This window comes from Artibeus jamaicensis, unplaced genomic scaffold (genome assembly GCF_021234435.1).
Source record: "Artibeus jamaicensis isolate MK-2021 breed Jamaican fruit bat unplaced genomic scaffold, CSHL_Jam_final contig_471, whole genome shotgun sequence".
Lineage (NCBI taxonomy): Eukaryota > Metazoa > Chordata > Mammalia > Chiroptera > Phyllostomidae > Artibeus > Artibeus jamaicensis.
In genome coordinates, this window is record NW_026521850.1 from 8,388,785 (window position 1) to 8,415,675 (window position 26,891).

The 26,891-nt window shown below is 56.6% G+C and overlaps 1 protein-coding gene across 2 annotated transcripts; it reads right to left on the bottom strand.

The window, feature by feature from the left end:
- Window positions 1–26,891, bottom strand: OLFML2A (olfactomedin like 2A). Of its 2 annotated transcripts, none has more exons than XM_037162597.2 (8): window positions 26,416–26,891; window positions 17,681–17,944; window positions 13,604–13,711; window positions 10,587–10,796; window positions 8,619–8,856; window positions 6,216–6,431; window positions 5,010–5,195; window positions 1–3,645 (listed from the first exon to the last, which is right to left on the bottom strand). In XM_037162597.2, the coding sequence occupies exons 2-8, from the start codon at window positions 17,915–17,917 to the stop codon at window positions 3,041–3,043; spliced, it is 1,800 nt and encodes a 599-aa protein (XP_037018492.2). In that variant the 5' UTR covers window positions 17,918–17,944; window positions 26,416–26,891; the 3' UTR covers window positions 1–3,040. The 2 variants fall into 2 exon arrangements, with proteins under 2 accessions (XP_037018492.2, XP_037018419.2); XM_037162524.2 differs by lacking the exon at window positions 26,416–26,891 and adding an exon at window positions 25,947–26,168.

Consider the following 26,891-nt stretch of genomic DNA (forward strand, 5'->3'; position numbering starts at 1 on the left):
TTTAGTCAAAGCTTTTAAATCAAGCTTGTGATCATGTATTTATTTAGGTATATGCCACCTTGTTGCAAAAAAGGTATTGTGGCAACTTACAAAAATGGATACAATAGAATAAAAATGAAGAGGTTAGAGTAAAGGTAAAAGCAGGAAGGTAGAATAAAGCCACAGTCCAGCGGGAGACTCAGTACAACTGTTAAAAATCATCTCAAATTTGACCTTGAGCTTCCCAGTGGCCAAAACAAAACAGAAAACATGACAGCTTACAAGATCCCTGACAATGAACAGTCAGTTTGGGGCTTCGCTATAAATCCAATTGACCCCGAGTTTTCTTTTCTGTTAATTTGTTCCAAATGTGATTGCAGGCAGTTTCTCCTCAGCTTGGCATTCGAGGCTGTTTACCAGCTGACCCCAACCTCTTTCTTGGGTCTCGTATATGGATGTAGTTTGAGGTCTGGCCACGCTGAATAAAAGCAAAGGCTGCCATTTGGAGCTGCTATTACAGAGGCACACGGGTGGCAAAGAAAAGGTACCGACCAGCCCCAGAAAGCCAACTCTGCCACAGACTAAGCTGCTCTGTGGAGGGACTTGGGTAAGTCCCTCCACCTCAGTGTCCTCATCTGTGAAATGGACACATTCGGAGTATGCACCTTCTATTGCTCTGGAGATGTAAGCACATGGCGCGCTCGGTACCCACTGTTGATGTTCAGTCGATGAAGGTGGTCACGTTACCTGACTTTGGAAGCTGGCCCTCCACCTAACTACCTACATGACGAGTGACTTAACATGTGCGGGGTGCAGTTTGACCACCTGTAAAACAAGGACTATTACTGTTCCTACCACATAGCTCACCTACCAGGGCCCGAGGGGCTGAGTGCGTGTTCGGAGGCTGCCGCCAAAGCCGTCTCCCCCGACAACAATTTTGCTTTTGTACTTTCACTTTGCAAAACTGGTCCGTTCTCACTTTCCCTTTTCTTGACCAGTGGAGAGGGAGGAGCACAGACACTTCTCACAGGGTTGGGCTGTGATATCATAAAAGAAAGTCTTATAAAACCCACACCCAAAGCCAGAGGAAACGCAGCCCCCTCGAAGAGCCTGCGGCTGGAGCCGGGACAGTTGGGTGGGGGAGGCTGGGCGCGTCCACCGCTGTGAGTCAGGCCTTGCTCTGCTGGGCGACATCATCCTCCTTTATTTCAGGGGTGAGTTACAGCTTCAACAAAACGTCACCTGGCAATGCCCAACGACACAAAACCACCCGACAGCACAAAGAAATGTGTTCTGCACAGAAGGCATTTCCTTGCACTCTTAGGTATGCAGCTAGATTTCCTACCGTGGCAACCGGGTGTTCGAATGCACACCCATCCAGAGCTGGCGTGGGGCCAGAGTGAGGGGAGCAGGGTCTGGGGGTATGCATGGATCAAAAGGAAATGCCCTTCAGAGGTGTGGGGCTGTGGGGTGGCTTGGGTGTTGGGTAGTCCATCACCCTCCCGGACAGAGTTGCCTCTAGGCCAGGGGAGTAAGGACTCTAGACAAAGACCTTCTGGAAGGAATTGGCTGTACCCTGTTCCCGGTGGAGCCCTGAGCCACTCTCCAAACCTTTCTGGGCTTATTTCTCCTTCTGTGAAAGAGGGAGCCGTTTCTTCCCAGCTTTAATAGTACTGACCGAAGCAGATGAGGGGCAGGCCCGCAGGTCTCGCTGCCTGGGTCTGAGGCTCAGGGAGCTGCCAGCAGCCCTGGGTGGGGGGCCCATCAGTGCAGCCTCAACCCCAGGTGCTGGGCTCGGGGCCACCCTGGCACCAATATCTCTGAAGTCAGGAAGAGGGCTCTGGCTGTTCCCTGTGACCAAAAGAAGGTCCAATGCCTCTCCTGGCCCCAACTGCTCAAATCTCAACCTCCCCCAGTGCCCCCCACCCCCCGGCTCCCGGCCATCCCTCATAATGCCCAAGTCAGGACTGACAAGGAAGGGGGAAGCTGTTTCATTCCTGCCCCACCCTGGCCTCAGGTCTAGGGTCTTGCTCACGGCAGACCTGGAGGAATCCCTGAGTACATACAGGTTGTGGGTTGAGAGGCCCAGAGAGAAAGGTCAAAGTAGACCCCAGGCCCAAAGGCTCTGGGAGGGACTGGGGAGCGGTGTCATGGTCTGGGTATGTGGCCAGAGACAGGACTTCTGGGTGGAGAGGAAGCCTTGGGGCCTGGCCCAGCCCCCCCCCCTCCGCCCCCTGAGAGTGGTGGCTGGTGGGCAGCCACCTGCAGCCTTCTCCGCTGTGCAGCAGAAACGAGTGACATCACTGACGAGGAAGGGAAAATCGAAATGAGTGCAGAGGGCGGGGCTCTTGCATTGGGGGCTGGGTTTTTTTTCCTGGGGTGTGGTTTCTACTCTGGCTGGGTGACCTTGGAGGTTTGGAATGTGGTTGGACAGCGGGTGGGGAGCGGGGAGGGCTGGGCAAAGGCAAGGAGCAGGGATAGCCAAGGAGCCTGAAGCCCAGGGCCACCAACAGCTCACCCGAACAGGGCCCAAGGTGGCACCCAGCGGCTGGCCTCCACCCAACATCAGTGCCTTGGTTCTGAAGGCCTCTGATTTTCAGAAGCCCTGAGGAAGGAGGCAGAGTTGCCAGAAAACAGATTAGGAGAGGAGGGGAGGGCTATGCAGAGGGGACAGCATGGCCGAGTCTCCTCTGTAGAAGGGGGCTGTGGTGGCAGAATGCTGCCTGATCTAAACTGAGGCTATTTAAGCAAGGGACCTTATCTCTCTGAGCCTCCGTGTCCTCACCTGTTAAATGGGCTTAACCGTCCCTGCCTCCAAGCACATGGTGGGGAGGACGGAGTGGGTCAGTGCACGGGACACTCTGGGCGCAGTGCTCTGCAGGCGGCGGCACCGGTGGTTCCCTGGGGGGCTCAGGAAGCTTTGGCCAGCTGTCCCACACGCCATATCCCCTAGCCCCTGGCCTGGTCCCCAACAAGTATTTGCTGACAGAGTCCCTCGCAGGAGTCACTATGGAGAGCCCCTGTGTCCACTGTCACTCCTCTCCTCGAGCGCCGTCCCCCCTCAGACCACGAAGTGGAGCGTGTAGGTGAGCTGGTGGCCGTTGTCCCAGGCGTACAGCACCCGCTCCTTGGGGTTGTAGTCGACCTGGGTGGTGTAGGCGTGCTCATTGAGGAAGGGCAGCTGCGGGCGCGCGTCGGTGCCTGTGTGCGTGTCGAAGGCGTAGGCCACCTGGCCGTCCCGCTGGTCGTACGTGTCCACGGCGTACAGGATGCCGCACACCAGGAAGCAGTTGCCGTAGGAGTTCCGCCGCAGCCGCGTCTTCCACGTGGTCTCACGGTGCACAGAGAGGTCGCCAGGGTCCAGGCGGCTCAGCACGATCACCTCGGGCTGGGCCCCGTCGCTGTCGTCCACCGCGGGGTAGATGACCCACAGGCCGCTCTCGTCCACAGCGAAGTCGATATCCGAGTGGCCGCGCCACTTCCAGGGCGTGGTGTCCTCGTACACAGCGTCGGGCAGCAGCGCCCAGGAGGCCACGAAGCGCTGGCGCAGGTCGTACTTGATGATGTTCTTGGTGAAGGCCCGGTTGTAGTAGAAGGCGCCCTGGTACACCACGTGGCCCGTGCCGATCCAGTTGTAGGGCAGTTTGTACACGTTACTCCAGCGGCCTGCGTGGAGAGGCGGCGGTCATACCAAGGCCTCTGGTAACCCTCAGCCCACCCAGGGGCACGGAAGCCACCCAGGGCTCTGGAGTGGCTCAGCAAGCCAGATTCTGAGTGTTCTATGGGCCTGGAGCTGGGCCAGACACCGTATCCCAGCAGTCCCATGAAGGAAGGACTTCCAGTAACCCATCTGCTGGTGAGGAAACAGGTTCGGAGAGTTCAGGGTCACCAGTGATGGAGTAGCACGGCCAGGGCTCAGAAACAGGCTGACGCCAGCCCCCATTCCTTCTTCTGCCTGGACTGCCATTCCCTGTCCTGTTGGCCTGGGATGCCTCCTTATCTTTCAGGGCCCTGGGCCAATGTTACCTCCTCCAGGAAGCCTTCTTTGATCTCCCCAGCTTGGGTGAGGACCTCTGCTCTGGCTTCCCATACCCTCTATCCTGGTACCTTTCCCTGGCTTTTCCCATGTCAGCCTATGCGCCCCTGGAGGCAGGGACCAGGTCAGTTTGATCTGGCGGAGGAAGGACTTCAGCTGTTCTGGATCAATACCCCGTGACACCACAGCTCAGGGGGAGTCCAAACCCTTTCATGCAGCGCACAAGGCTGGCCTCAGCCTACTCTCCCACTGTACCCTCCCCACGCCTTCCACGCCACCGCGCGTCCTCTCATTGCCAAGCCCCCGCACACACTGGGCCTTCTGTCTGGAACACAGTTTCCTCTCCCTCCTGCTCTTCCTCCCGGGCTCCGCTCAGTGTCACCTCCTCTGGGAAGTCTTCCCTGATCTCCAGGCTGGCTTCTCACGCCCCCTGAGCTCTCCCTCTAGCACTATAGTCCAATCGTTGCATTAAGTCTCTGCCTCCCGCACAAGACTGCATTTCTGGAGCGTGGGTCCTGTCTAAATGACCCCTTCCCCCACCATGCCCCAAATCTGATAACCAAACTTCTGTCTTTCCCTGCCCAGACCTGCAGCTCCCCTAAGGCCTGGGGCCCCACTCAGCTATGAGGCAGGGCCATAACCCCTACTTCCTGGAGTTATAAAGATAACACAGCTGACTCACTGACGCACACAGGTGATCGGCACAAAATGAGCACTAGTGGAAACCAGAAGGATCATTTCCCTTGGCAGTAAGTTACACCCCTAAGGGCAGGGCCATGGCCATCTTGTTTGTTGGGGCATTCCAACCCCTGACACAGTGCTAGCAAACAGGGGGTGCCCGGATGCTCCTTGGGCTGGCTGACCACTCGGAGCTAGGCCAGGCCAGGGAAGTCTGGACCACAGGAAACCACAAGGCGAGGAGGCCAGGTCTCCATGGGGGAACTCTCCCCCGGCCACCCACCCCTGCCCTGTCCCCACCTCCAGGGTCCCCAACCTTGCTTGAAGTTTTCCAGGTTGCGGAACTCCACCAGGCTGTTTCCATAGTAGTAGTTGGTGACGTAGATCCTGTCGTCCTGCGAGGCGGGGTCCTTCATCCAGGCTCCCTCATGGCGCCCGTAGCTGTGGTGCCTCACCGGGGGGTCCACGGACCGGAGGGTGCCCTCGCAGCCGGCCTCTCTGCCTGTGGGGAGCAAGGGGTGCAGCGTCTGGTACTCAGACGCAGAGGCCCGAGTCAGAGCCACGGTCCTGAGTGTGCTCTCAAGGTCTAGCGTAAATCCCTCCAGACGTTTTGTTCGCAGTCTTTTGTGTTTCCTTCCCTCACGATCAAAGCAATGTCTGAACATTGCAAAAAGGTGGAACATTTAGAAAAGGAGAAAATAAAACTAATTCAAAATCCTACTGTCTAAAGAAATTTTCTAACATGTATTTCCTTCCTTCTCTTCACATGTCCAATCATGCAGATGACTTTTAAACCTATGGTCCTTCTGAATATAGTTTCATGTACCCCATTTTTCCCCTCCACTGAGTAATTTCTCACATCATTAAATGGCCTTTCAATGATGCGATTTCAGGGTTCTCTCAGGCCACCAGACAGCTGTGCCCTCAAACTTACTAAGCCAGACCCCTCTGTGTCAGATCTTTAGCTTCTGTCCCATTTTTTGACGTTAGGAATAGGCTGCAAGGAACCCAGTTAAGCTGCAGCTGTTGTTCAAACCGCTGATGAACCCTTGGGGAAGATCTCTAAAAAGGGAGCGCGCTTGGACGCGTGTGGCTCGTCACCACCAGCAGCCAGGATGCCCTTCAGAAGGCTGGGCGTGATGATTTCACAGGGAGGACTTCTACCAAAAGGCACAAGCCCAAATCCACACATGTAGACCTAAACACAGAGCCAAACACTGGAGAGAGGAGAGAAAGATGTGAGAACAGCTGTTGAATTTGATGATGGGATTCTAATGACTTTTACAAAAGAACTCATTGAAAAACCCTACTGGTTTCACGGTAAATGTTGTCAGGCTTTTCCTGTAAAGGATCAGATACTAAACATGTTAGGCTTCCCAGACCATATACTTTTGCCCCATCTTCTCTCTTTCTTATAACCCTTTAAACATGTACCAGTAGCTCCAAGGCTTGCAAACCCAGGCTGCAGGCGGCTCTGGCCCATGGCAGGGGAGGAGCCTGCTGACCCGAGAGGCTTACTCACCTTGGCTGGGGACCGCAGGGTGGGAAGGTGGCTCAGTGGGCAGGGGACTGGTGGCAGGGCTGGGGGTGATGGCTGAGTTCGAAGAGGGGGTGTCAGGGGCCAAGTCCGTTCCCTGGGAGGCCTTGGGCCCGGCCTTCTCAGAGTTGGGCTCGGGTGGCCTGCCTTCCATCTGGGGCGACAGCTGCTCCAGCCTGGAAGTGCTCCTGAGGGCGTTGTCTGTGGAGAGAAGACCCTGAGCTCACATCCTCGCTGTACCTGCTGCTTCCTGGGGTCCTGCCCAGGCCAGTGGGCTCCCCGATCTGGGGCCCTGGGAAGTGGGCAGGGGAGGCCCTGGAGAGTGAACAGCCTGGAAAAGTGGGCTCCGTGGTCTGCAGGCCGGCTCCGAGCCCCCCCGCCTAATGGCTTCCCCTTCGTTGGGATGAGAGTTGCAAGGTTCCCCGTGTTAGGCTGTTGTTGATTAGAGGAAAATGGGCACAAAACATTCACACGGATTCTGCCGAATGCGAGACCCCTTTCCTTTCTGTCAAACTCTTGAACCGATTCTCTCACTTCCTAGGCTCAGCTCCAGGAGGCAGAGAGCCACCCCAGACCTCCCAGTCCTGTCTCCTGGAGCCCCCCGCCCCCACTTTCTCTGACCTAGTGTTCGACACTTCAAGGAAGTAGGGGCAGGTGCACCCAACTTCCCGTCAGCTTCCGGACCCCAGGTCTCTGTCTTTCTCTGTCCCCTCACTCATTTCCTAGCTCCTGTCTCTGTTGGCACCCCTCCCCCTTTTCTCTTTCCCCTGCTGGCACAGGCTTTGCTCACAAGAGGACTTTTCTGAATCCATGGGACCTGGCTAGGAGCCATCTGGGTGGTCCCTGACCCACACACTTCCCTGGGCTGGGGTGGATGGGGTCTGGGTAGGGGAAGCAGGAAGACTCAGTGCCACACAGCAGGGGACAAAGACTCCTCAGCTCCAGGGACAAAGCTGTGAAGGTGTCTAAGGCAGGCTCTACAGCCTGCTGACCTGGGTTCCAGTCCCAACAACTTGCTGAGAGACCTGGAGTCAGTGACTTCACCTCTCTGAGCCTGGTTCCTGCCCTGGGTCAAGGGCAAACAGGGTGAAAGTACTCAGAAAACTATGGTGTCAGGGCCAAAGGAAAGGTGCCGAGGTTCCTGTGACAGAGTGGCCCCCAGTGGGTGCCCTGAGGTCCCTGACTCTAGGACAGTGACTTGATTCCTTCCTGTACTCTCCAGGCTGGGCTTCCTCTTTGCACAAAGGTTTAGCCAGGTCCCACTGCAGGGCAGCCCCTGGAGTCTGTTGGGAACGGGCCACGCCCTCGGGTCAGGGGGCCCTCCTGGGGTCCTGGCTTTGGCAGCCTGCCAGGGCAGGGGGCTTGTTCCCACGGGCTGTGCTGGCAGAGTCAGATGCCTGCAGCTGTTCTTGGGCAGTGTCCCAGCCAGGGGTCAGAGGCCAGGCTGAGCTGGCAGGACACAGGGCCAGCTGCTGGCACCAGGCATTAAGGCAAGAGGGCCCCGAGCCCTGAGAGACCAAGAATTGAGGAGGCTCTGGAAGGAGATGGGCTCCTCCCAGTCCCACCTCTCAGCACTCTCGGACATGGGCTAGGCAGAGGGCCTCAGGGGAGGAGGTGGTCAGCAGGGCCCCGGAAAGGGGAGGGAGCAGGCTCGGGACACTTCTCAGGGACATCCGGGGAAGGCAGGCATCTGGGGTTGGGGTTCTCAGAGGAAGAGTGAGGAGCCACGCTAGTGGAGATGGCCTGGAATTTGGGTGCTCTTGGAACTTTGGTCTCTTGTTTCTCGGTGGATTACTTTGTCATCCTTCACTGTGATCCAGCGAGAGGCTGCAGGAAAAGGATAGGTGTCTGTGGGAGCTCCTTTGGGGAGATAAGAAGTGGGAGGAGGTGCTGGGGAAGTCATCCATTCCAAGGCCAGTCTGGACACAGGCAGTGCCCCAAAGGGCCCAGGTCACTTTTCAGAGATCTGGCCTGGCTGCGGCCCCTGCACTCTCCCGCCGCAGACTGGCAGCTGCCTGGTCGTGGGTACGGTTGTCCCCACTAGACTGTGAGCTCCATATTAGGCAGAATCTCTGGGTGACGTGACAACTACACAGTGGACCTTCAGCAAATCTCTGAATGAAGGAGGAAAAGTGCAGCGAGGGTAGAGATGGCTGTGAATACTGGGAAGGGACTGAGTGGCCCACTGTGTTGATCATATCCTTTCGTCCCCAACCACCCCCTGAGGGAATAGTATGCCACCGTGTAACCGATGCACCAACAGGTAAGCAGTGGAGTTGAAACCCCAGGCTGCAGAGAATACCCCGGAGCCCTGTGCGAGATCCCTGGGGTGTGGCTGTCCACTAGCAAGCCCCCAATCCCCAAGGTTCCAGTCCCCTTCCAACTCACCAGCCTCGGTCACCTCCCTGCTGCCCGCCTTGTAGTAGGTGATGCCTCGGATCACCGCCTGCTGCTGGCCCAGGGCCCGGGGCTTGGCTGTGGGCTGGGGCAATCGGCCCTGGCCGCCCTCCTTCCTCAGCTTCTCCACCTTCAGCAGCTTTTCCTTAGGAGGTTTTGCGAGGGCCTTGTCTACAAAGCTCTTTTGCACGCCGCTGCCGAATTTGTTGCCTTTTCCTCCAGCTGTGTCCTGGGAGGGAAGGGAAGTCTCAGACTTGGGGGCTGGTAGAAGGGATGTTGTGGGGGGTGCTGTGGAGGCTCAGCATGTGGGGCCGGAAGTGGTCATGCTGCCCTTGGCCCTACATCCCAGGTGCTCATCAAGCCACACAGCTTCCCTCCCGTAGTGGGTACATCCATGACCGGGGTGTGCCTCAGTTTCTCCACTCAGCTCTCTAGCGCCCCTGCAGGCTTGAAGGCCAGCCTGACTGGTTGGATTCCTGTCCCATTTCCTAAGTCTTGTCACTCCCTGAAGGGGGCTGCCTATAGTGGTCAGCTTTTCCCACTGGCTCTCTCATGCATCCGCCTCTGTTTACGGACAGAGGAGAGGTTCTGAGGCCCTGGGCAGGGTGGCCAGCTCATCCCAGTGTGCCTGGGACTTCCCTGCTTCTAGGTCTGAAAGTCCTGCATCCTGGGAAGCCCTTCAGGTCTGGGACAGCTGGTCTCTGGGACATTGCCCTTAGGGCATGCAGCTTCTAACATTTTGTGAATTTCGCTGTTTTTGCTTCCTTTTAAATGTCCTGACTGCTGGCTTGGCGTGAGAACACAGGGCCTGTGACGCCGACCATTGTTAGGCAGAGTCTCCAGGAGATATGGGCGAGAGCAGTGTCTAGGCCTCTGCATGACTCACACGCCGGTGGAACTGGCCACCAGACGAGCAGGAAGCCAGCTCTGGGCCAAGGCTCCAGGCTTCCTCCAGGCACTACCAGCAGGCTAGGGGCTGGCGACAAAGCAGGCCGGCTGGGCAGGCACACGCGGCCCCTTCTGGTCCCAGCGCAGACACCTCTCCCCCATGACCTCACGCCACGTTTCCTCATCTGCCAAACGGGCGAGGGTCGCCCTCCTCGCAGTTGGTCACGGGAAACCGAGAACATGTTGCAAGAAAGCAGGACTCTGCAACACCAGCTCCCTCCATCCCCCACTCACCCACCACTAGGCCGCTGTGGCAGCACAGGTAACTGGCCGGAGGGGCGTGAACGGGGCTGAGATCTAGTCTTACTCCACTCGCCAAGCCGTACGTTCTGGCGTGTGTTGATCATAGGAAGGCACCTTTGTACAATCTGTCCACTTGAAGGGGCTCCTCTTTCTAATTTATGTTCCTTGAGGAAGAGCTTTTTCTGCAGTTTGCCTGCCCAGAGGAGGGCCTTTGTCAAGTTTGCACAAAGGTGTGTTATTTGTCCAAGGTGGCTTTCCCGGTGACAAAACCTCTAATCACTTTGAGCTCCGAGCTTGACCATGGAACGTCCAAGGGTTTGCCGCAGGAGCCCTTCACCCCCGGGTTGGGTGGAGGACGAGGCATTCGCGCACAGGGGTGGGGTGCCCGAGGTGTTGCCTGACTGCCCCTGAGCAGGCTCAACCCAGCCAGGGGCCCGGCCACAGCAGGGGAGGCGGGAAGTGCTTTGCTGCAGCAGACCCAGTCTCCCAGTCTCCCGGGGCCAGGTGGGGAGGGTCGACCCTATGCCTTTGTCCCACTGGTTTGGGAGAGAGGATTCTGCCAAATGCCTGGCTCAGGGAACAGACCCCTCGGCTGGATCCCCACATCTGCTCCCAGCTCACCATGCCTATTGTGCTCACAGAACAGCAGGCCCCCCTGCACCCCACCCTGCTGTGGACTCTCCAGCTGTACCCCCCCACCCCCCTCCCAGTCCAGCCCAGTCCCAGTGCTGCTTCGAAGTCCGGCCGTAATCACAGCCACGTTCTCACCTGTGCCTTGCTACCAGGGCCTGTGGCTGGGGCGGCGGCAGGGGCTGTGGCCGAGTCCTTCTGCAGCAGCTGGAGGCCCAGGCTGGAGAGCTCCTTCCTGATGCTCACCATGATGGCCGACTGGTTCTCGTAGTGCTGCAGCTGCTCGCTGAGGTGGCGCATGCTCTCTCTCATCACCTCGTTCTCCCGGCTCAGGTTGGCCTTGATGCTCTGTGGGGGTAGGACTGAGGTCTTTCCAACCTCCTCTCACAGCCTCTCACCCCTCATCCTGGGGGGACACCCAGGACCTGCCATCGGGCTTTGCAGCCCACTCTTGTGGGCAGGGGCAGCCGCCGTGAGCTTGGCTGAAAAAAAGCACGCTGCTAAGAGACCCCGTAGTTATTTTTTATTTAAAGAGTGAATGGGTGAAAAATAGACATAGTATCTTCACAGTACTAAATTAAAAAGTACAAATGGGTATAAAAATGTCTTCCTCCCACCTTTGTTTCTCAGCCAGTTGTTATGGGTTCCTTTTAATTTTTTGGACACTTTGCCTTTTCACTTGCGCCCACCTCGAGAACTCTCCCGTGTCTGCACATACAGCCATTGCCACTTGTTTCCTGGCCACGCAGTACCGACCGGCCACAGCGTGTTTAGTCAGTCCCTAGGTATTCGTGATTTAACTCGCTACCAACCTTTTGCTACTTTAAAATTACCTTTTAATTCCACAAGTGATACATAACTATATAAAAACCTTTTAATAAAATGCTCAAACAGTGAAACTCGGGAGTTTGGCCATGGGCGAGACTCTGGTCCCTTTTATCCCCAAGTCTCTGACTTCTCTCCTGGGTGGTGTTGGCTCCGCCCACAGCTCTGCTTTTGCTTCCGGGTTTCTTCTGCCCGCCCATCATCTCCCCTTGCAGGGCACGCGGCCTGCCTGGCGTCAGCAGCCCCAGCCTTGCCCTCATGGCCCCTGGTTCTGAATCCTGCCGGAAACAGGACTGCTCGGATCTCTGTGCTCCTCTCTATGGACCCCGCAACCCAGGGGTCCCTGTCACTGGGCTCTCGCCCAGGCTGGCCTTATCCACTGGGCAGGACTCAGGAAAGCCGAGTGGCCTGGAATCAGCCCCAGGTCCCCAAAGCCCAGGCAGGTCTGGGGTGTGTGTGGAATTCCTTTGTCCGAGTCTACTTCTCAGCTGGAACGGGTGAAGCTAGAGTCAGAACAAGGAAGCACCTCTTTGCTGTGAAGCCCTGGAGCTTACGAGTTCACAATTTCATTGACAGAAATTTTTTACAGAGAAGATAACCTACAAGTGATTGATGTCTGGTCAGCCCCGGGTGTGAACAAATTCAGGGCGCCAGAGGCAGCAGGCAGGAGTCGGACAGACCTGGGTTCGAATCCTTGTGCTCCACTTCTGGGCTGAGGATCCTGAGCTAGTGAGTGATGTGACCTGTCTGAGCCTCAGTTTCCTTGCCCATTAAATGAGGATCTTTATCATAATAACAACTGAATACCAGGGTGCCTGTGAGGACCAGTAATGCTAAGGAACAAGAAAGTGATTTCTGAACTAGACCACGGGCAACACAGAAGGCCAATGGCATAAGGCAACTTTCTCAACCTCAGCACCACTGACATTTGTCAGGCAGCTGTGTTGGGGGGGGGGGTGTCCTGTGCATTATAAGATGTTTAGCAGCATCCCTGGCATCTACCCAACTAGAAGCCAGTAGCACCCACCACCCACCTTTCCCAAACTGTGACGGCCAAAAATGTCTCCAGATATTTCCAACCGTCCTCTGGCGAGCAAAACAGCCCCTGGTCGAGAACCTCTGTGATAAAGGAAGAGGGAGCCAACGCCTCCCAAGGTGGGCTGTTCTCTCCCCTCCTCCTGGGTTAGCAAAAAAGTACTATTTTTCCTTCATAGAATTATCACTTAGTGAACAGAAGCAAAGCACAGACAATGCAAAACAGAAGATAATTAGAAATCATTTCTTTGTGGCTGTGGAAATCACTTCTGATTTGTTCCAGGCCCGGCAGACCAGCCCTCCAGACTGGCTGCTCTGTTACGTGAAGTGAGTGAACGTTTCCTTAGGTTACCAGAGGAAAGGTCAAAGGATGACTGCAGAGCCGGCCACAGGGAGCCTGGCATGTACCAGGTGCACAGAAAACACGGTGCTCAGTGGAAATCAACCATTATTACTTTCTCCCATGCTGGCCTGGGCCTGGCACAGGGCGGACACTCACCGAACACTTTTTGAATAATTAAAAGCCACTGTGGCTTCAACTTCGGGGTTAGGAAGGGGTTAATCTCCCACCCAGGGGCACAGGATGCCCAGGTGCCCCCTCCCTCTGGAGAGGAAGCTGGGAAAGGAAGCCCCCACGCCCACTCCTGGCAGCTGCAAGTCCCCAGGCTCCCAGCAGAGGCCGGATGCAGGAAACAGGCGGAGGCCAGGCTGTGCCAGCGGAGATGCAGACCTCGAACCCGCAGCCTGGCAGCCCGTGCTCGCCCGCCGCTGCCCCTGACCTCGGGGGGCAGTCCCAGCTGCCTGCCCAGCCCTCCCACCCCGTTGCTCTGACCCAGAGGAGGGGTTCAGCGCCTCTGTCTCCGTGGGAGGTGCCTGACGCCTGGCCCCTAGTGGGTGCAGCCAGTCTTGCACCCTGATGCACCACCTCAAGGGGGCACTGCTCACGTGGCATTTGTGCCCTGGAGTTGTGCGACGGGTGGGTCCTGGTCTTGGTAAAGTGAGGACGACTGCAATTTTAGCCCCTCCCTGTCCCTTTCATACAACCGGCAGGGCCCAACCAGGTGCCTCAGTTTCTCCATCAGGCTTTTTGGCGTCCTGCAGGCCCTTGAGCCCATCAGAGCTCTGCCCCACAGTCAGGACCCTGTGGACTGTGTCTCCCTCCCCCCCATTGCTGCTGGAGCCCAGCTCCTGACAGCCACCAGGGCTGAGACAGAATGGCCCAGGCTCCCTGCTGACACTGCCCTCGGCCCCCAGCACTGTACCAGCCTGGCCGCTGGCCCGTGCCCTGCCCTTACCTCTTCCAGCGTGTCCATCTGGGAGGCCACCTTGTGGACGTAGGCGTGCACCCTCATCAGGTCCATGCTGTACAGGGCGCCCTCCAGGAGATCCACCATGGACTGCAGCTGCCGGGGAAGGGGCAGGGTTAGGGGAAGAGCAGAGCACAAGGCCCCGCACACAGAAGGCAGAGGGGTCCCACCGCAGCACAGAACCCCAGAACCCCAGACTCTTGGAATGGCCTTCTTGGACCCTTCGGAGAAAAGCAACAGGCCCATCTTTTGAGCACCGGCCATGTGGCGGCACAGTGCTGGGGCTCCCGTGAGCCGTGCCATGTGATCCTCCCGACACCCCGTGAGGTCTGTGGTGGCAGGCTCCAACCACCCCCCGGGGTCCCCCCTCCTGTTTCCTATGCCCACACCTGGCCTGCACGTGCCCCCCTGTATTGCCCTGCATCTGTGACTCACTTCGAAGAGCCACTGGTGTGAGCACCTAAGAGCCAGCTGCCTGGTCCCAGTGGGGCAACTGAGTTGTCACTCATACTCCAGTGTCCCCTGGGGCTGAGGCTGGTGCTGGCCTGACACTGCAGCCCTGCCGGGCCCCTTTCCCTTCCTGCGCCTGAGCCTTGTGCGGTGTCTCCCGGGAGCACATCCCTTAGGAAACACCTGTACGTGGACTGTTCGCCGCAGGGTCTGCCTCTGGGGACCCAGCCGCAGGTGGGTTTTGGACTTTTTTTTTTATCTTCATCACACAGATTGGGGAGCTGCCGCTTGGAGAGGTGAAGTGACCTGCCCAGGTCACCTGGGTGCTCCACAGTGGAGCCAGGAGCAGAACCCAGTGTGCTGAAACCCAAACCTCTTTTCCTTCATGCTTTACTGCTCCTGTCCTGTGTCCAGACGGGGAGACTCAGGACAAGGAAGAAGGGGGGCTCACACAACAGGTCAGTGGCGGGCGCTGGGTCTCCCCTGCCCAGCCCAGCCCAGGGCTCTTCTCCATAGAGAAGAGCTTCCCCTCTGTCACACCTAGTCAGGACAGGACATTTCCCTCTCGATGGCTGGGGTGCCAGCAAGAGTGTCAGGGGCCCCTCGGCCCAAGGGACAGGCTGGGAAATCAGCCTCCCCCGGCTCTGCGGGCAGGGCGGTTCCTCCAGCCCACCCTCCAGCCGGCCCCACTCCCAGGCCTGCAGCGTCCCTCAGGGCCTGCGCAGGCCAGCGCTCCTGCCGGGTCCTCACCCACCGTTTCCACAACAGTTCGCAAAACTCCCACTCTCCCAGGGGTGTTCCAGCTGTTTTAGGCTGGAGAGCTTTTCTCCGAGTAGACCTGGGTCTCTAAAACAGAAGGAGGGGGCGGGGGCTCCGGCGGGAGCAGGGGCAGGGCTTGGAGCCTTCTCTGCTCTCCTACAATTTTGCTCAGGCCTCGAGGCTGCACGGCACAGGCGGGGCTTTGTGGAGCATAGTCTGCAAACCACGCACGTGCATCCTCCTGTGCCTCAGCTTCCTTCTCTGTGAAAGGGGTCAACGGGGTCATGAGAAGCAGTGAGGTCTGGACGGGGCTCAGCACGGAGCGAGCACGCAACGAGCTCTCCGTGGGCATCAGCACTGATGGCTACTGACTCGGGCTGAGTGGGAGCCTTCCAGCTCCACTCTGCTGCCTTCCAGCCACCGAAGCTGCTCCCCGCAGCTCAGCTTTGCCCACACGTCACTCCCCTGCTAGATAATTTCCTGTGGCTCCCCGCTGCCCATGTGCGTGCAGCTTGTCATCTCCTGAGCCTGGCACTTGGGCCCTCCTTGGTCTGTCCCAGCCTCAGCCTCTTCAGCCTCAGCAGACGTTTACTCTGGGCCCGGCACTAAGGATGGTAATGAGCGAGATGGACATGAGGCTTCATGGTCCTTCACAGGCTGGCAAGAGACGCAGAGAGTAACAGAGAGGTGCCCAGGCCAGGGACCGCAGACGGTCACACCCAGGGGCCCAGATCCTTCACGATCAGGTGTGACCTTGTCTGGGAGCCGGTATAGATTAGTAAAGTCTGCCAGGAAGAAGTTGTGTTTGAGCTGAGCTCTGAGCAAGCCAAGGTGGCAGGAGAAAGGCCTTCCAGGCCAAGGGAACAGCTGGTGCAAAGAGCTGGCGGTCTGAAGAGACATGGTGCGTCCCGGCGTGCGGCCTGGAGCGTGGGCTGCGGACGGCGCTGGCCCTGACTGTCCCCGATAAGGTGGTTACAAAAAGTGAGAGAGGCTTCCGGAGACTTTGGCCTCCATGCCCAGGGAGGCCGTGTGGTCCACGGACTGCCAAGACCTCAAGGGGCCATTTGGCCTAAAATTTACCCCCCTGCACCAACTTTGAGAGTTTTGGTATCCATCCAGTTGTTACAAAAATAAAGCTAAAGTTAAATTTATGTATTTTTTTAATCCTCACCTCAGGACATTTTTTCATTGCTTTTAGAGAGAGAGATGAAGGGAGAGAGAGAGAGAAGGAGACATTGATGTGACAGAAGCACATCGATCGGTCACCTTTTTGGACGTGCCCCAACGGGGAATCGAACACACAACCTTTTAGTCTATGGGACAATGCTCCAGCCAACTCACACCGGCCAGAGCTAGAGTTAAATTTAAAGAACACGTTTTCACCCAAACACTGGGCCAGTTCTTCATGTCTTGTCTGCGGAGGCACTGACTCTGTGTCCCAGGCCGTCTTGTTGTACAGGGAGCAGCCTTGGAACCTCGGGCAGGGGGGGCACACTCAGTGTCCTTTGTAACAGACTGGATTCTCTAAGTGGGGACGCCTCTTTTGAAAAACACCCCACTTTTCCCTGGCCGGGTTGCTTGGTGGGTTAGAGCATTGTTCCAACACACCAAGGTTGCAGGTTCGATCTCCGATCAGGGCACACTCGAGAATCAATCAACGAGTGCATCAATAAGTGGAACAACAGATCAGTGTTTCTCTCCCTCCGCCTCTCTCCTTTCCTCTGTTTAAAATCAATAAATAAATTCTTAAATGTTTTTAAGAAGAAAAAAAAACACCACTGTGTGCAGGTATTGGCTGGCCCTCACTGCACCTGCCCTGTGGGAGCTGGAGCGGGAGAACCAAGCAAATACAGAAACTCTGGCTGCTCCGAGTAATCAAGTCCTTTGTCTCTGGCCCAGGAGGCTTGTGACTTCTGCCAGCATCCAGGAAACTGACGGACTAACTTGTTAGCTTTCAAGTAGGGCAACAGTTCACTAAACTTCGCGATTCTTGACACCCACATGTTTGGAAGAAATTATAAAATAAAAAAGGATACTTTCAAAAGCATCACAATTGTCTGGTCCACTACAAAAAGGAAGACAAGAGAGCACTGTGATTTAGATCTCATGCTCTGGACACAGCAGGACCCGGGTTCAAATCCCAGCCCCACCAAGCACAGAGTTGAGCCTTGTGTGAATGGCACAAAGGTGCCTGGCTGGCTGTGGGCCCCGGTGGGGGGCCCTGACACGGGCTGTGTTGTGTCCCCCAGAGCTGGTGCTTCTTTCTGACCTGCCTATGGTGTGCGGTAAGGAGGGTGTGGGCACAACAGTCAGTCAAGCATGCTGTAGACTTGAGGCCACTCGTCATTGTGTGAGAGTGTGGGCCAGAGACCTAACTTCCCAAACCTCGTTTTTCTTTTCTCGTCTATAAATGACAAAGATCCCGTATTTCACAGAGCGGCTTAAGAATTAAGAAGAATCATCTGTAAAAAGAGCTTTAGCACAACACCTGACATGCAGGTGGCACGTGAATAGAGAACTATTATTACTAACTGAAAACAATAACATGTCACAAAATTTAAAATATCACGGAGAGGTGCCGACAGAAGAACTGGTTTGGGTAAAACACAGGACACTGGACTAGGTGGTAAGGGCTTTACATTCAGGGAAACCAGCCAAAGGATGCTGCCTCCATCACTGACTGGCTTCCCGTCAGGGGACAGGGAGCCTCTGTTTCCTCACCTGTGAGATGGGACGATAACAGCACCTGCCTTAAAGTGTGAGGACTTGTCACTGGGAGAAAAGCCTGGCGCCAGCCCATGCCCGGTGCTCATCCACAAGGTGTTCCCGTCCCGAATGTCCACCCAGAAAGTGTACCTTGAGGAGCTCGGGTGCCTGCTTCTTGAGTTTCTCCATCTTCCACTCGTTCTCGCAGGGGTTGAGCGAGGAGGGCGGCGCGGTGCAGGAGCAGCGGCAGTCGCTGCCGGAGCTCACGGTCTCCACGGTGTAGAAGTCCTCCACGCGCGCGCGCCCGCTGCGCACCCGGCTGCACGCGTCCTTGCTCAGCGGCCGCATGATGCACTTGCAGCGGCAGTCGGAGCCCTCCGACGTCATCCGCACCTGGTCCACGTCGCCGAAGACCTAGAAGAGGGGCTTGAGTGAGTCAAAGGCCAGAGGGGGCGGGGAGGAAAAGAGGAAAAGAGGAGAGGGCGGGGTAGCAGAACCCCCCCCCCCACCACCACCTGCCTTGCCTTTGTGGAGGTGGTCACAGGTGGCAGAGAAGCTAGCAGCCCTTACAAGGAAAACGGAGTGTTATAATAACACTAATTAAAATACCAGTGGATGCTGTGGAAAACAACTTGACTGTTCCCTAATATACGTAGAATTACCATACAACCCCCTAATTCTACTTCTACGTATACACCCCAAAGATTGAAGACAGGTGTTCAAACAAAGACTTGGGCACACATGTTCACAGTGGCATGGTTCGCAACAGCCACGAGGTGGGAGCATTCCAAATGCCCATCAGCTGGTGAATGGAGAAACAACTGGTGGTACACCCACACAATGGAGTACTATGTAGCCATGAAAAGGAATGGAGTGCCGATGCCTGCTACAACGTGAGTGAGCATTGGAAACATGAAGCTGAGTGAAAGAAGCCAGACACAAAGGGCTGTGCATCACGTGGTCCCATCAATATTAATATCCAGGACAGGCAAGCCCATAGAGACGGGAAGCAGTTCATGGTTGCCAGGACTTAGTGGGCACCGGGGGGATGGGGAGTGCCCGCTTCATGAGTACGGGGCTTCCTTTCAGAGTGAAGAAACTGTTCGGGAACTAAGTCGGGGCGGCGGTTGCACAGTTCTGGGAATGCATGAAATGCCACTGGACTGGACACTTTAAAATGGTTAACACAGTACATTTCGTGTTATGTGCATTTTACCACAATAGTAAAAACACATGGACACCTCTTATTGGGCACTCCCTCCATCTCAGTGGGCACCACACCCTCTAATAACACCTGTGTGGGGAGGGCATTGCCACCTCCGAAGTCCTTACAACGGCCTTCAGCGCCTACATGAGCTGACACTCACTCCTCAGCCCCTTCCCTTGCCACCCTGTCCTTCACCCGCTCCAGCCTCAGGGCCCTTGCAGATGCGGCGCCTTCATCCCGACACCCGTATCCTCCCGGCATTTCCTTGGCTCATCCCCTCAAATCACTTACAAATCACCTCCTCCAAGAAGTCTTTCCTGACCACCCACCCCCCATTACTCTTGGTCCTTTCTTCTAGTGGCTTTTTCTTCATTGCACCTACCACCATTTGAAATATCATATCTGTGTTTACTTTTTTCTCTCCCCTACTCTACTGAAGGCACCATTAGAGGCAGGGACTTTGTCTAGTTCCCATGCATGTCCCCAGAACAGTGCCTGCCTGGCCTGTAGCAGGAGCTCTGTAAGTACCTGTTGGATAAGTAAGGCTGCATTTTGCAGGCATGAGAGAGCACAGGGCTAACAGCATGGTGTCTGGAGCCTGGGTTAGTAACTGTGAACTTGTGGGCAACTCAATCTTTTTGTGCCTATTTCCTCACTCCTGTTTTGTGGGGTAGTTGTGAAGATTCAGTGAGTTAATATAGGTAAAGAACAGAGCTTCTCACTTAGTGAGAGTGAGCCTTTATTCGTACAGCTAAAGAAACAGAGGTTCAAAGAGGTGAAGTCACTTGTCCAAGGTCACACAGCTTTGACTGAAAAGATCTGGCTGCAGACCAACTCTGGATCGGAATCACTGGTCTATGCTGCTTCTCCTACAGAGCCATTCCCTCACACTCTGTGTGACCTTAAAGAGGTTACACAACCTCTCTGAGCCTCATTTCCTCGCTGGTAAAATGGAAGACTCTTTGTGGCGAAGACCAAATGAAATAAAGTGACTTCCATTTAGTGGTTTCCCTCGACTCCTCCCATTTCCTTTAGTCCCACCCCAGGATTCCACACACCCAAGTGTCTAGCTCTGGTCACCAGTCACTGGGGTCAGCAGGACTTTGTGCCTATAGGAATCAGCTCAGTGAGGTAGCGGCAGGGGCCAGGCACAGTCACTGCCTCCAGCCTGCCCTGACACACCAGGGGGGCTGTGGAGCCCCAACCCGCCACCTCCCTCGCTGGCTCTACCCGCTCACCCTGAGCTCCAGGCTGTTGGGACACAGTCGTTTATGGCTCAGTTAACAAACATTCCAGCGCTCATGGCTACTTAGCGCTCCCCAAAGCCACCAAGCGCTGACTGAGTTCTGGGCTTCCTGCCAAGCCTGACACCCATGTGCGTCCCAGGGCCCTCTGGGAGTGGGCATTAGGCACTCCGCGTCTCCCCTGAGCCCTCAGACAGCTGTTTGAGCCCTGGCATCTTCCAGCCCCTGGGCGAGAGCTGGAGGTACGGAAGAAATAGATGGAGGAAGAAGCCGGCGTGGTGAGCTCCGAGAGCACAGAGCTATTCACGAAGACTGCTCAGAGCAGTGCAGCCCTGGGGTATCTTTAAGGCGGAGGAAGGTGTTCCAGAGAGAGCCAATCAAATATGTAAAGACAAGCCTGGCATCTGGGGGGTCTGGAGGAGGTTCGCTCTGGCTGGTGCTCACAGGGAGCCCGGGGAGGCAGGAGGTAAGGCTTGGGGTGCAGAGCCTGGCTCAGGAGGACCCTGCAGCCTGGCCGAGGGTCTCGGCTTCTTCCTGAAAACACCGGGGCATCATAGAAGGGTTTCAGTCAGGGGGAGCCAGGGCGGAACCTGCATCGTGGGCAGCTCTCAGCTGACGCTCGGTGGACAGATGGTAGATGAAGGAGACAAACCTGGAGCGGAGTACAGGGAAGAGACGTTTACTGGGAACTCGCTGAGTTCTGGGGAAGCATGGGGCGATGGTTAGCCTCTCTCTCTGCGCCCCGGTTTCCTCAGCTGTAAAGCGAGGGTACTACTAGTGCCTATCCAACACGGGACGGCGTGAGGACTGAGATGGGGGACGAGAACGATGCTGAGTCCAGTGCCAGGAGCAACACAGAAGTCTGGGTAGCATAGCTGTTATTACCACCAGTCGTGATGAACAGGGGTTGTTTGGCCGATTGTTTCTCCGCGTGGCAGATATTCTTAGCATCGCCCCACAGAGGAGGAAACTGGGCCCTAGAGCCATCAAAGGACTCATTTAAGGGGATTTACAGCCCAGAATGGGTGGACTTCCAGGCCCCTGGGGAATGAGGGCGATGGGGAAGGGGGCAGCTACGGTGGAAACTTCGTCCTGGCCCCCCCGTAGGCAATGGGTACTGTGGGCACTGCGGGTGCTTCTCTCCGACAGCCGGGCTTGGTGTCCTGAACATTCATTCCTCAGATCACCGCTAGTACCTTCTCTTCGAGACTTCTGGGCCTTCCCGGCTCTGCTGGGACCCTAGCCATGTCCACTCACGCCCCCAGATTGGGCTAAGAGCCCAGCGGGTGGACGTGGGTGTGTTCTGTGTGGCCAGGCCAGGGAGGCCGCCTCCTTTGGAACCATCCTTCATCCCAACTCACACCCCAGCAGCAGCAGCCTCTACATAAGACCGCAACATTCCTTCCCTGTGCAGATGAGGTCCTGCGTCCTGATGGTTGGGGGGCGGCCACAGCCCTGATGCCCCGAGGAATCGGAAGAGGGCCTCTGCTCCCAGCACCAGCTGCCAGAAGCCCAGAAAGAGCCTGATGACCTGTGATTACTATGTCTTGTGGTGCTTGACTACAGAAGGCAGAACTCCATGGTGGGAAGCCACGCCTGGACTCGAATCCCAGCTCCCACATCCCCTCCCTGCAGGGCCTTGACCCCTCTGAGCCTCAGCCTTCTCCTCTGTAAAATGAGGACAACAGTCCTCTCCTTGCAAACTTGTCCCGCGGCCAAAATGAGGCAATGCCTGCAGAGCACCTGGCACCAAGCCTGGCACAGCGGGACTGCTCTCTAAGTGGCACATGTTATTACAGTGGCTGCCAACTACCCTCCCTCACATCTGCACATCATTTTCCACTGCTCTTTGCTCTCAGCACAACCCCATGTGAGAGAGGAGAAGTCTAATCATCAGAGAAGTCGAGGAGCTTGCCCCGGGTCACACAGCACGGCCTGACTCCAGGATCTGTTTAACATGCTGCTCCTCCCATGACCAGCCACAGTCACCAGGCAAGGGCTTCTCCAGCACCTGGGACAGAGATGGCGGTCCTGGGTTGGGCCATGGGGGAGCATAGGACCTGGGGCTCCCACTGGGCCCGACCCAACCTGCCCCACCCGCGCATGAGGGCTGGAGTTACTGCCAAGCAGGAAAGTCCTTACCTCAGCCCCTCATCTCTCCCTGCAGCCTCACTTGGCACATATCGCCGAAGCCCCCAGAAGAGTGGGTGGATTGTGTTTAAAAAGGTCCCTAGGTATTTGCAAGGAAATCCCACAATAAGATGGAGAGAGGGCGTGCTTGACATTCTTCTGTAGAGAGATGGAGAAATCTGGCTAGAATTGGGAAGGGGAGGATTGAAGCTGTGGAATGTTCTAGAAATGGAACAGGTTCAAATTGTGACACCTTCTCTCTCCCCTCATGACCAGCTTCCTTGTCCTCCTGCAGGCAGAGACCTCTCTGCCTTAGAGCTCACTGCCAGCCGGACACCTCCTCCTGGATGCCCACAGGCTTGTGTCCAAAACTGGACCCAGCATCTCCCCTCAAACCCATTCTACCTACCCTCCTGCCTAACCGAGATCTCTGAGCCTCCCTACTCAGAACAACCCATCAGTAATGTTCTTCTGCTTCTTCCCTCAAAGTATTTCCCGTCTCTCTCCTTTGCTCTTCACTCCATGGCTACAGCCTGAGTTCAGGCTGCATTAATTGCTACCTGGGCAACCCAGCAAACTCCCCTCTGCTGGATTCATCTTCCTAAAGCTCCTGTTTGACGGCCTGTTACCTTCTTGCTCGACAAACTTCCACAGCTCCCTGTCATCTCCATGAGTTCTCAACTGGGGGATGTGGCTCAGAATTAGCTAGAGTGCACCTGAAAGATGCAGGTGCCCTGGCCTCAGCTCCATCTCCCTTGCCTCAGACTCTCAAGCTCCCCAGACCATCTGGATGCCCACAAAAGGCCAAGTGCCCTGGAACCCCCAATTCCCCAAACTCCTGGAGCTCTCTCCAGGGTACTTGGGCAGCCCCACCCTGACTCTTTTGCCCCTCCGTGTTCAAGTCGGTCAGATGGGGAGGGACCACTGAAGCCTCAGAGTACTGGCAGGGGAGTTGTGTAAGGTCCTGAATGTGAGTGCTGGGTATGGGGGTCGTTACACAGGATATTTCTCAGGGCTGTGTTCTTTCTGGGTCCCCCAGCCCACCCGAGTGTTGGGGAAGGCCTTCCCAGCAGAGAGACCCTGTGGGGCTGGCCCCACACTCCCTGTGTGCAGGTCTCCATCACTTTGCATCCCTGCCCTACTGCGGAGCCTGTTTCCAGTTACACCCACAGGCGGAAACTCCTGGAGCGGAGGCACAGCAACACCTAAGCCCCCGGGACCAGCCTGGCCTGGAACATCTGATCCAGCCGCTCCTGCTCTCCTGGCCCAGTTCCCTCAAGTCATGGCCTCCCCCCATTCTGGGGCCCAGTGGTGGGGCTGGCCCAAGACCCCTTCCCACATCTGATTACATGGAGCAGTAAGGCACTAGCAGCCTTTTCACAGATGGAGAGACTGAGGTAGACACGGGGAATTAGCCACATTCCAAGGATGCACAGCACAAAAGCAGGCTCCCGGAGATCTCTGGTGCCACGGCTGGGTGTCATGTGGTTACCTGTCTCTCTCTCCCAACCAACCTCCACGTGGGCAGCCCCTCAGAAATGTCAGGGACGCTGAGAACTCCCTCTCCTATCCCCAAGCTGGACAAAGCACTTCCTTACATGGAAACTTCAAATCTTGATCAAGAGAGACCTTGCTATAAACACGAAATTAATACACACTGAGCAAGTTGCTGGCTGGCTGCAGAGTTCTGTCCTGGGCTAGGGTGAAGCTGCCCCTGTACTCCAGAAAGTACTGGGCAAGAGAGGAGCCTGGACCTCCTAGGAGCAGAAAGCCAGAGTGGGGGTGCAGCTTAACCCTTTGGAGCCCTAGATAGACTTCATGTCCCAGCTGGCCCTCCCAAGGACTCCCCCCAACCTGGGAAAATAGGACAGGCTTGGAGAGGAAGAATTGTTATGTGGGAGGGAGAGGGTGATAATGAAAACAGCTCTCTGCAGAGCCAGCAGGAGTCCGGCTGTGCTGAGGAATGTGAAGTAAATTCACCCATCACTTGATTTTTATTTTTCCCAGCTGGCCGAAGCAGTGTGGGGTGGGAAGTGTCTGGGGGAGGGCTGTGCTGAGTCCCCCAGCTGCCTCGTCCTCTGCACTCTAGGACGTGCCGCCCCACCCCACCAGCCCCATCTTGCCCTGGGACAACCAAACGCACACACGCACACATACACACATACACACACCCAACCTAGCAAGTGTTTGACTGACTCACTACATAAACAGGGTATTGGGTTTTCTTTGTCTTCCCTTTGTTTCGAATGCTAGCCCTCCCCCACAAGCTCTGCGGCATTGCTCCCTGCATCGTTCAGAGGATGCCCAACACCAAATATTCCTCCCAGCCAGAGAAGAGAGGGGCAAAGTGCCGATCAGGTTATCTGGGAGGCTTCGTACCTAAGCTAGGCCAGGGAATCCTAGAAGGTCCTGTATGGAGGGGAATGGAGACATTGTTTTTCAGATGGGGAACTGAAGCTCAAAGACAGGCAGGGACTTACCTAAGGTGACACAGTCAAAGGACAACAAAGGGTCAGAAGCTAGGGGTTGTTTTTTGTTTGTTTGTTTGTTTGTTTGTTTTATTCACAAGCCAGCTGCCTGTCTATACACCCTGGTTTTCCCATCTATAAAATGAGAACAATACTCCTCCCATTCTTGTCTTAGGAGCATGTGGCCAGGACTTGCAGCCCACTTGTCTTCATACCCCGAGCTGAACCTTCACCAATGCCCACCGCTCACATACTTAGTGTGTGGCTCCTGCCTGTGGACAGGGCAGCCTCCCTTCTCTCCAGAAAAGAGGCTGGAAAAACTTCAGGAGAAATCACTCCTGTGCTCTCATGCGCATGAGCAGGGCCCTCCCTCCCTCCTGCCCTTCCCTAGCTCCAGCCCCGTCCTCATCCTCATTGGCTCATTTCCAGATCACCCTCAAGGGGCCCTGCTCTGACACCCTAAGTGCTTGCTCTCTCTGCATTCTGGGTCTCACCCCACTTTTTAGGGTTCCTGTGGTGAGACTTCATAATCACAGTATCATTTATTGGTTACCTACAAGATGCCAGGTCAGGTGCTAAACATTTTACAGGCGTGACCTCCACTAACCTAGAGACCCCCAGTGCAGGACGCAGGAAACGGAGGCCCGGAGAGGTGAAGACCCTAGGTCACCCTAAGAAGTGAAGGTGGGCTCTGAACCCCGATCTGCTGGACAAACGCCAAGGCAGCACCTTGTAGCCAACACGGGAAAACAGCTCACGCCACTTCTGGAGGCACAGTGTCCTCCAGAGGGTGCATGGGATCCCTGGCAGGCACGTGGCCAGTCAAGGTGGGTTCATTGGGGAGGGACACTGGCTCCCCAGCATGGCCTGAAAGCCTTGGCCCAGGGGCTGCTGCAAACCTGGGAGTCGCTGGGTAGCAGTTACCCAGGGGTCTGCCCCAGGAGTCAGCGTTCCATGGAAACTTCGAGCCGGACCTCCACACTGACTCTGTCCGGGCTCCTGGGAATCCCTACCCTCGGCTGCGGACTGCATCTCCTGTCTGAGCCCCCTCCAACTTCCTAGCACCCCCTCTCCCAGGTCCTGCGTTTCGGTGCTGGCCTCCATTCACTATTGGACTGGGTCCCAGCGCCCCTTCCTCAGGCTCCGGATCCCAAGTACTGCTATCATCTCCAGTGCTTCTTTCCCTACACGCTTCTCTCCTGGAGTCCTGGCCCCAGTGGCTTCTATGCTAAGCCGGAGGGTCGGGTCTCCCCTGTCCTGGTCCTCCGCACCGAGTTTCAGGCACCCTCCTTGGCGCACCCCCGCCTTCCCGCCACAGCGCCCTCTCGCGCCCGGCTCCCTGAGGAGCTGCGCCCCAGTCGCAGTACCTTACTCTCGGCGCGCACCGGGTCGGAGCGCAGGAGCAGTAGCAGCAGCAGCGGCAGCAGAAGCATGGGCAGAGGCCGGGGAGGGAAGGTGGCCGCAGCCATGGCGGGACGGGCACGAAGGGCACGGACAGCTGGGCGCGGACGCTGGGAAACGCGGGCTGCACTGGGAGCTCGGGGCCGCCTCCAGCTCTTCCCGCGCGGCGCGCCCCCCGCCAGCTGCTCCCCGCCCCGCGCCCCCTCCCGCACCGCTTGGGGAGGAGTTAGGGCGGAGGGGGGTCACCCCGCCCTGCGCTGCCAGCTGGCTACGGTGCCTCTGCCACTGGGCGGCTCTCCAAAGGGCATCCCTGTCCAGACACAAAAAAGGGACTTGTTCGGAGCCGCAGGAGCAGCGGGGGCAGTAAGAGGAGCACCGGCTCCGCACACGCGCTGAGGTCCTGTTCTGTGTGGCACGTTGGGCGTGTTTGTTTACCTTTTTGAGTCTCAGTTTCCACGCGTGTAAAATGGAGAGAATAGTGCTTTCTTTTTGGAGTGGTGTAGATCAGTGCGGTTTCCAGGGCAGACAGGACTTTGACTTTTCGAAACACTCGACACGGCCGGCTGTCCCCTTCTCGTGGCTCAAAACCCCTCTCTCCCGCGTGCTCCAGTTCTTCCTTTCTCCGAGAAGCCCCCGTCAACCCCCAGGAGCTCCTAACTTTTCTACGCCCTCTGCCGTCCCCATTCTCAGGACAGTGCCTCATCTCTCGGACACCTGGGCAGCAAAACTTTCCCGAGGAGCCGTCTGTAATCGCCACTCCCCGGGGTCCCTGCCAATCCTCCCGTTCCAGGGGTCCTCGGGCTCACGGTTGGAAATGCTTTGTTGGGGTCCCCAGAACCTCCTGCAGGCAACTCAAGACGGCACCTGGCTACACCGTCACGATCACTCCTCCTCAAACCGTCTCCTGTTTC

Excerpts from the sequence above, each read along its gene's own strand:
- OLFML2A (XM_037162524.2), bottom strand. The coding sequence starts at position 26,048 with ATGGCTGCGGCCACCTTCCCTCCCCGGCCTCTGCCCATGCTTCTGCTG. Across the intron at positions 10,797-13,603 it reads AGATGGACACGCTGGAAGAG|AGCATCAAGGCCAACCTGAG; the intron begins GTAAGGGCAGGG and ends CTACCCCCACAG. Across the intron at positions 8,857-10,586 it reads GCCCTGGTAGCAAGGCACAG|GACACAGCTGGAGGAAAAGG; the intron begins GTGAGAACGTGG and ends CTTCCCTCCCAG.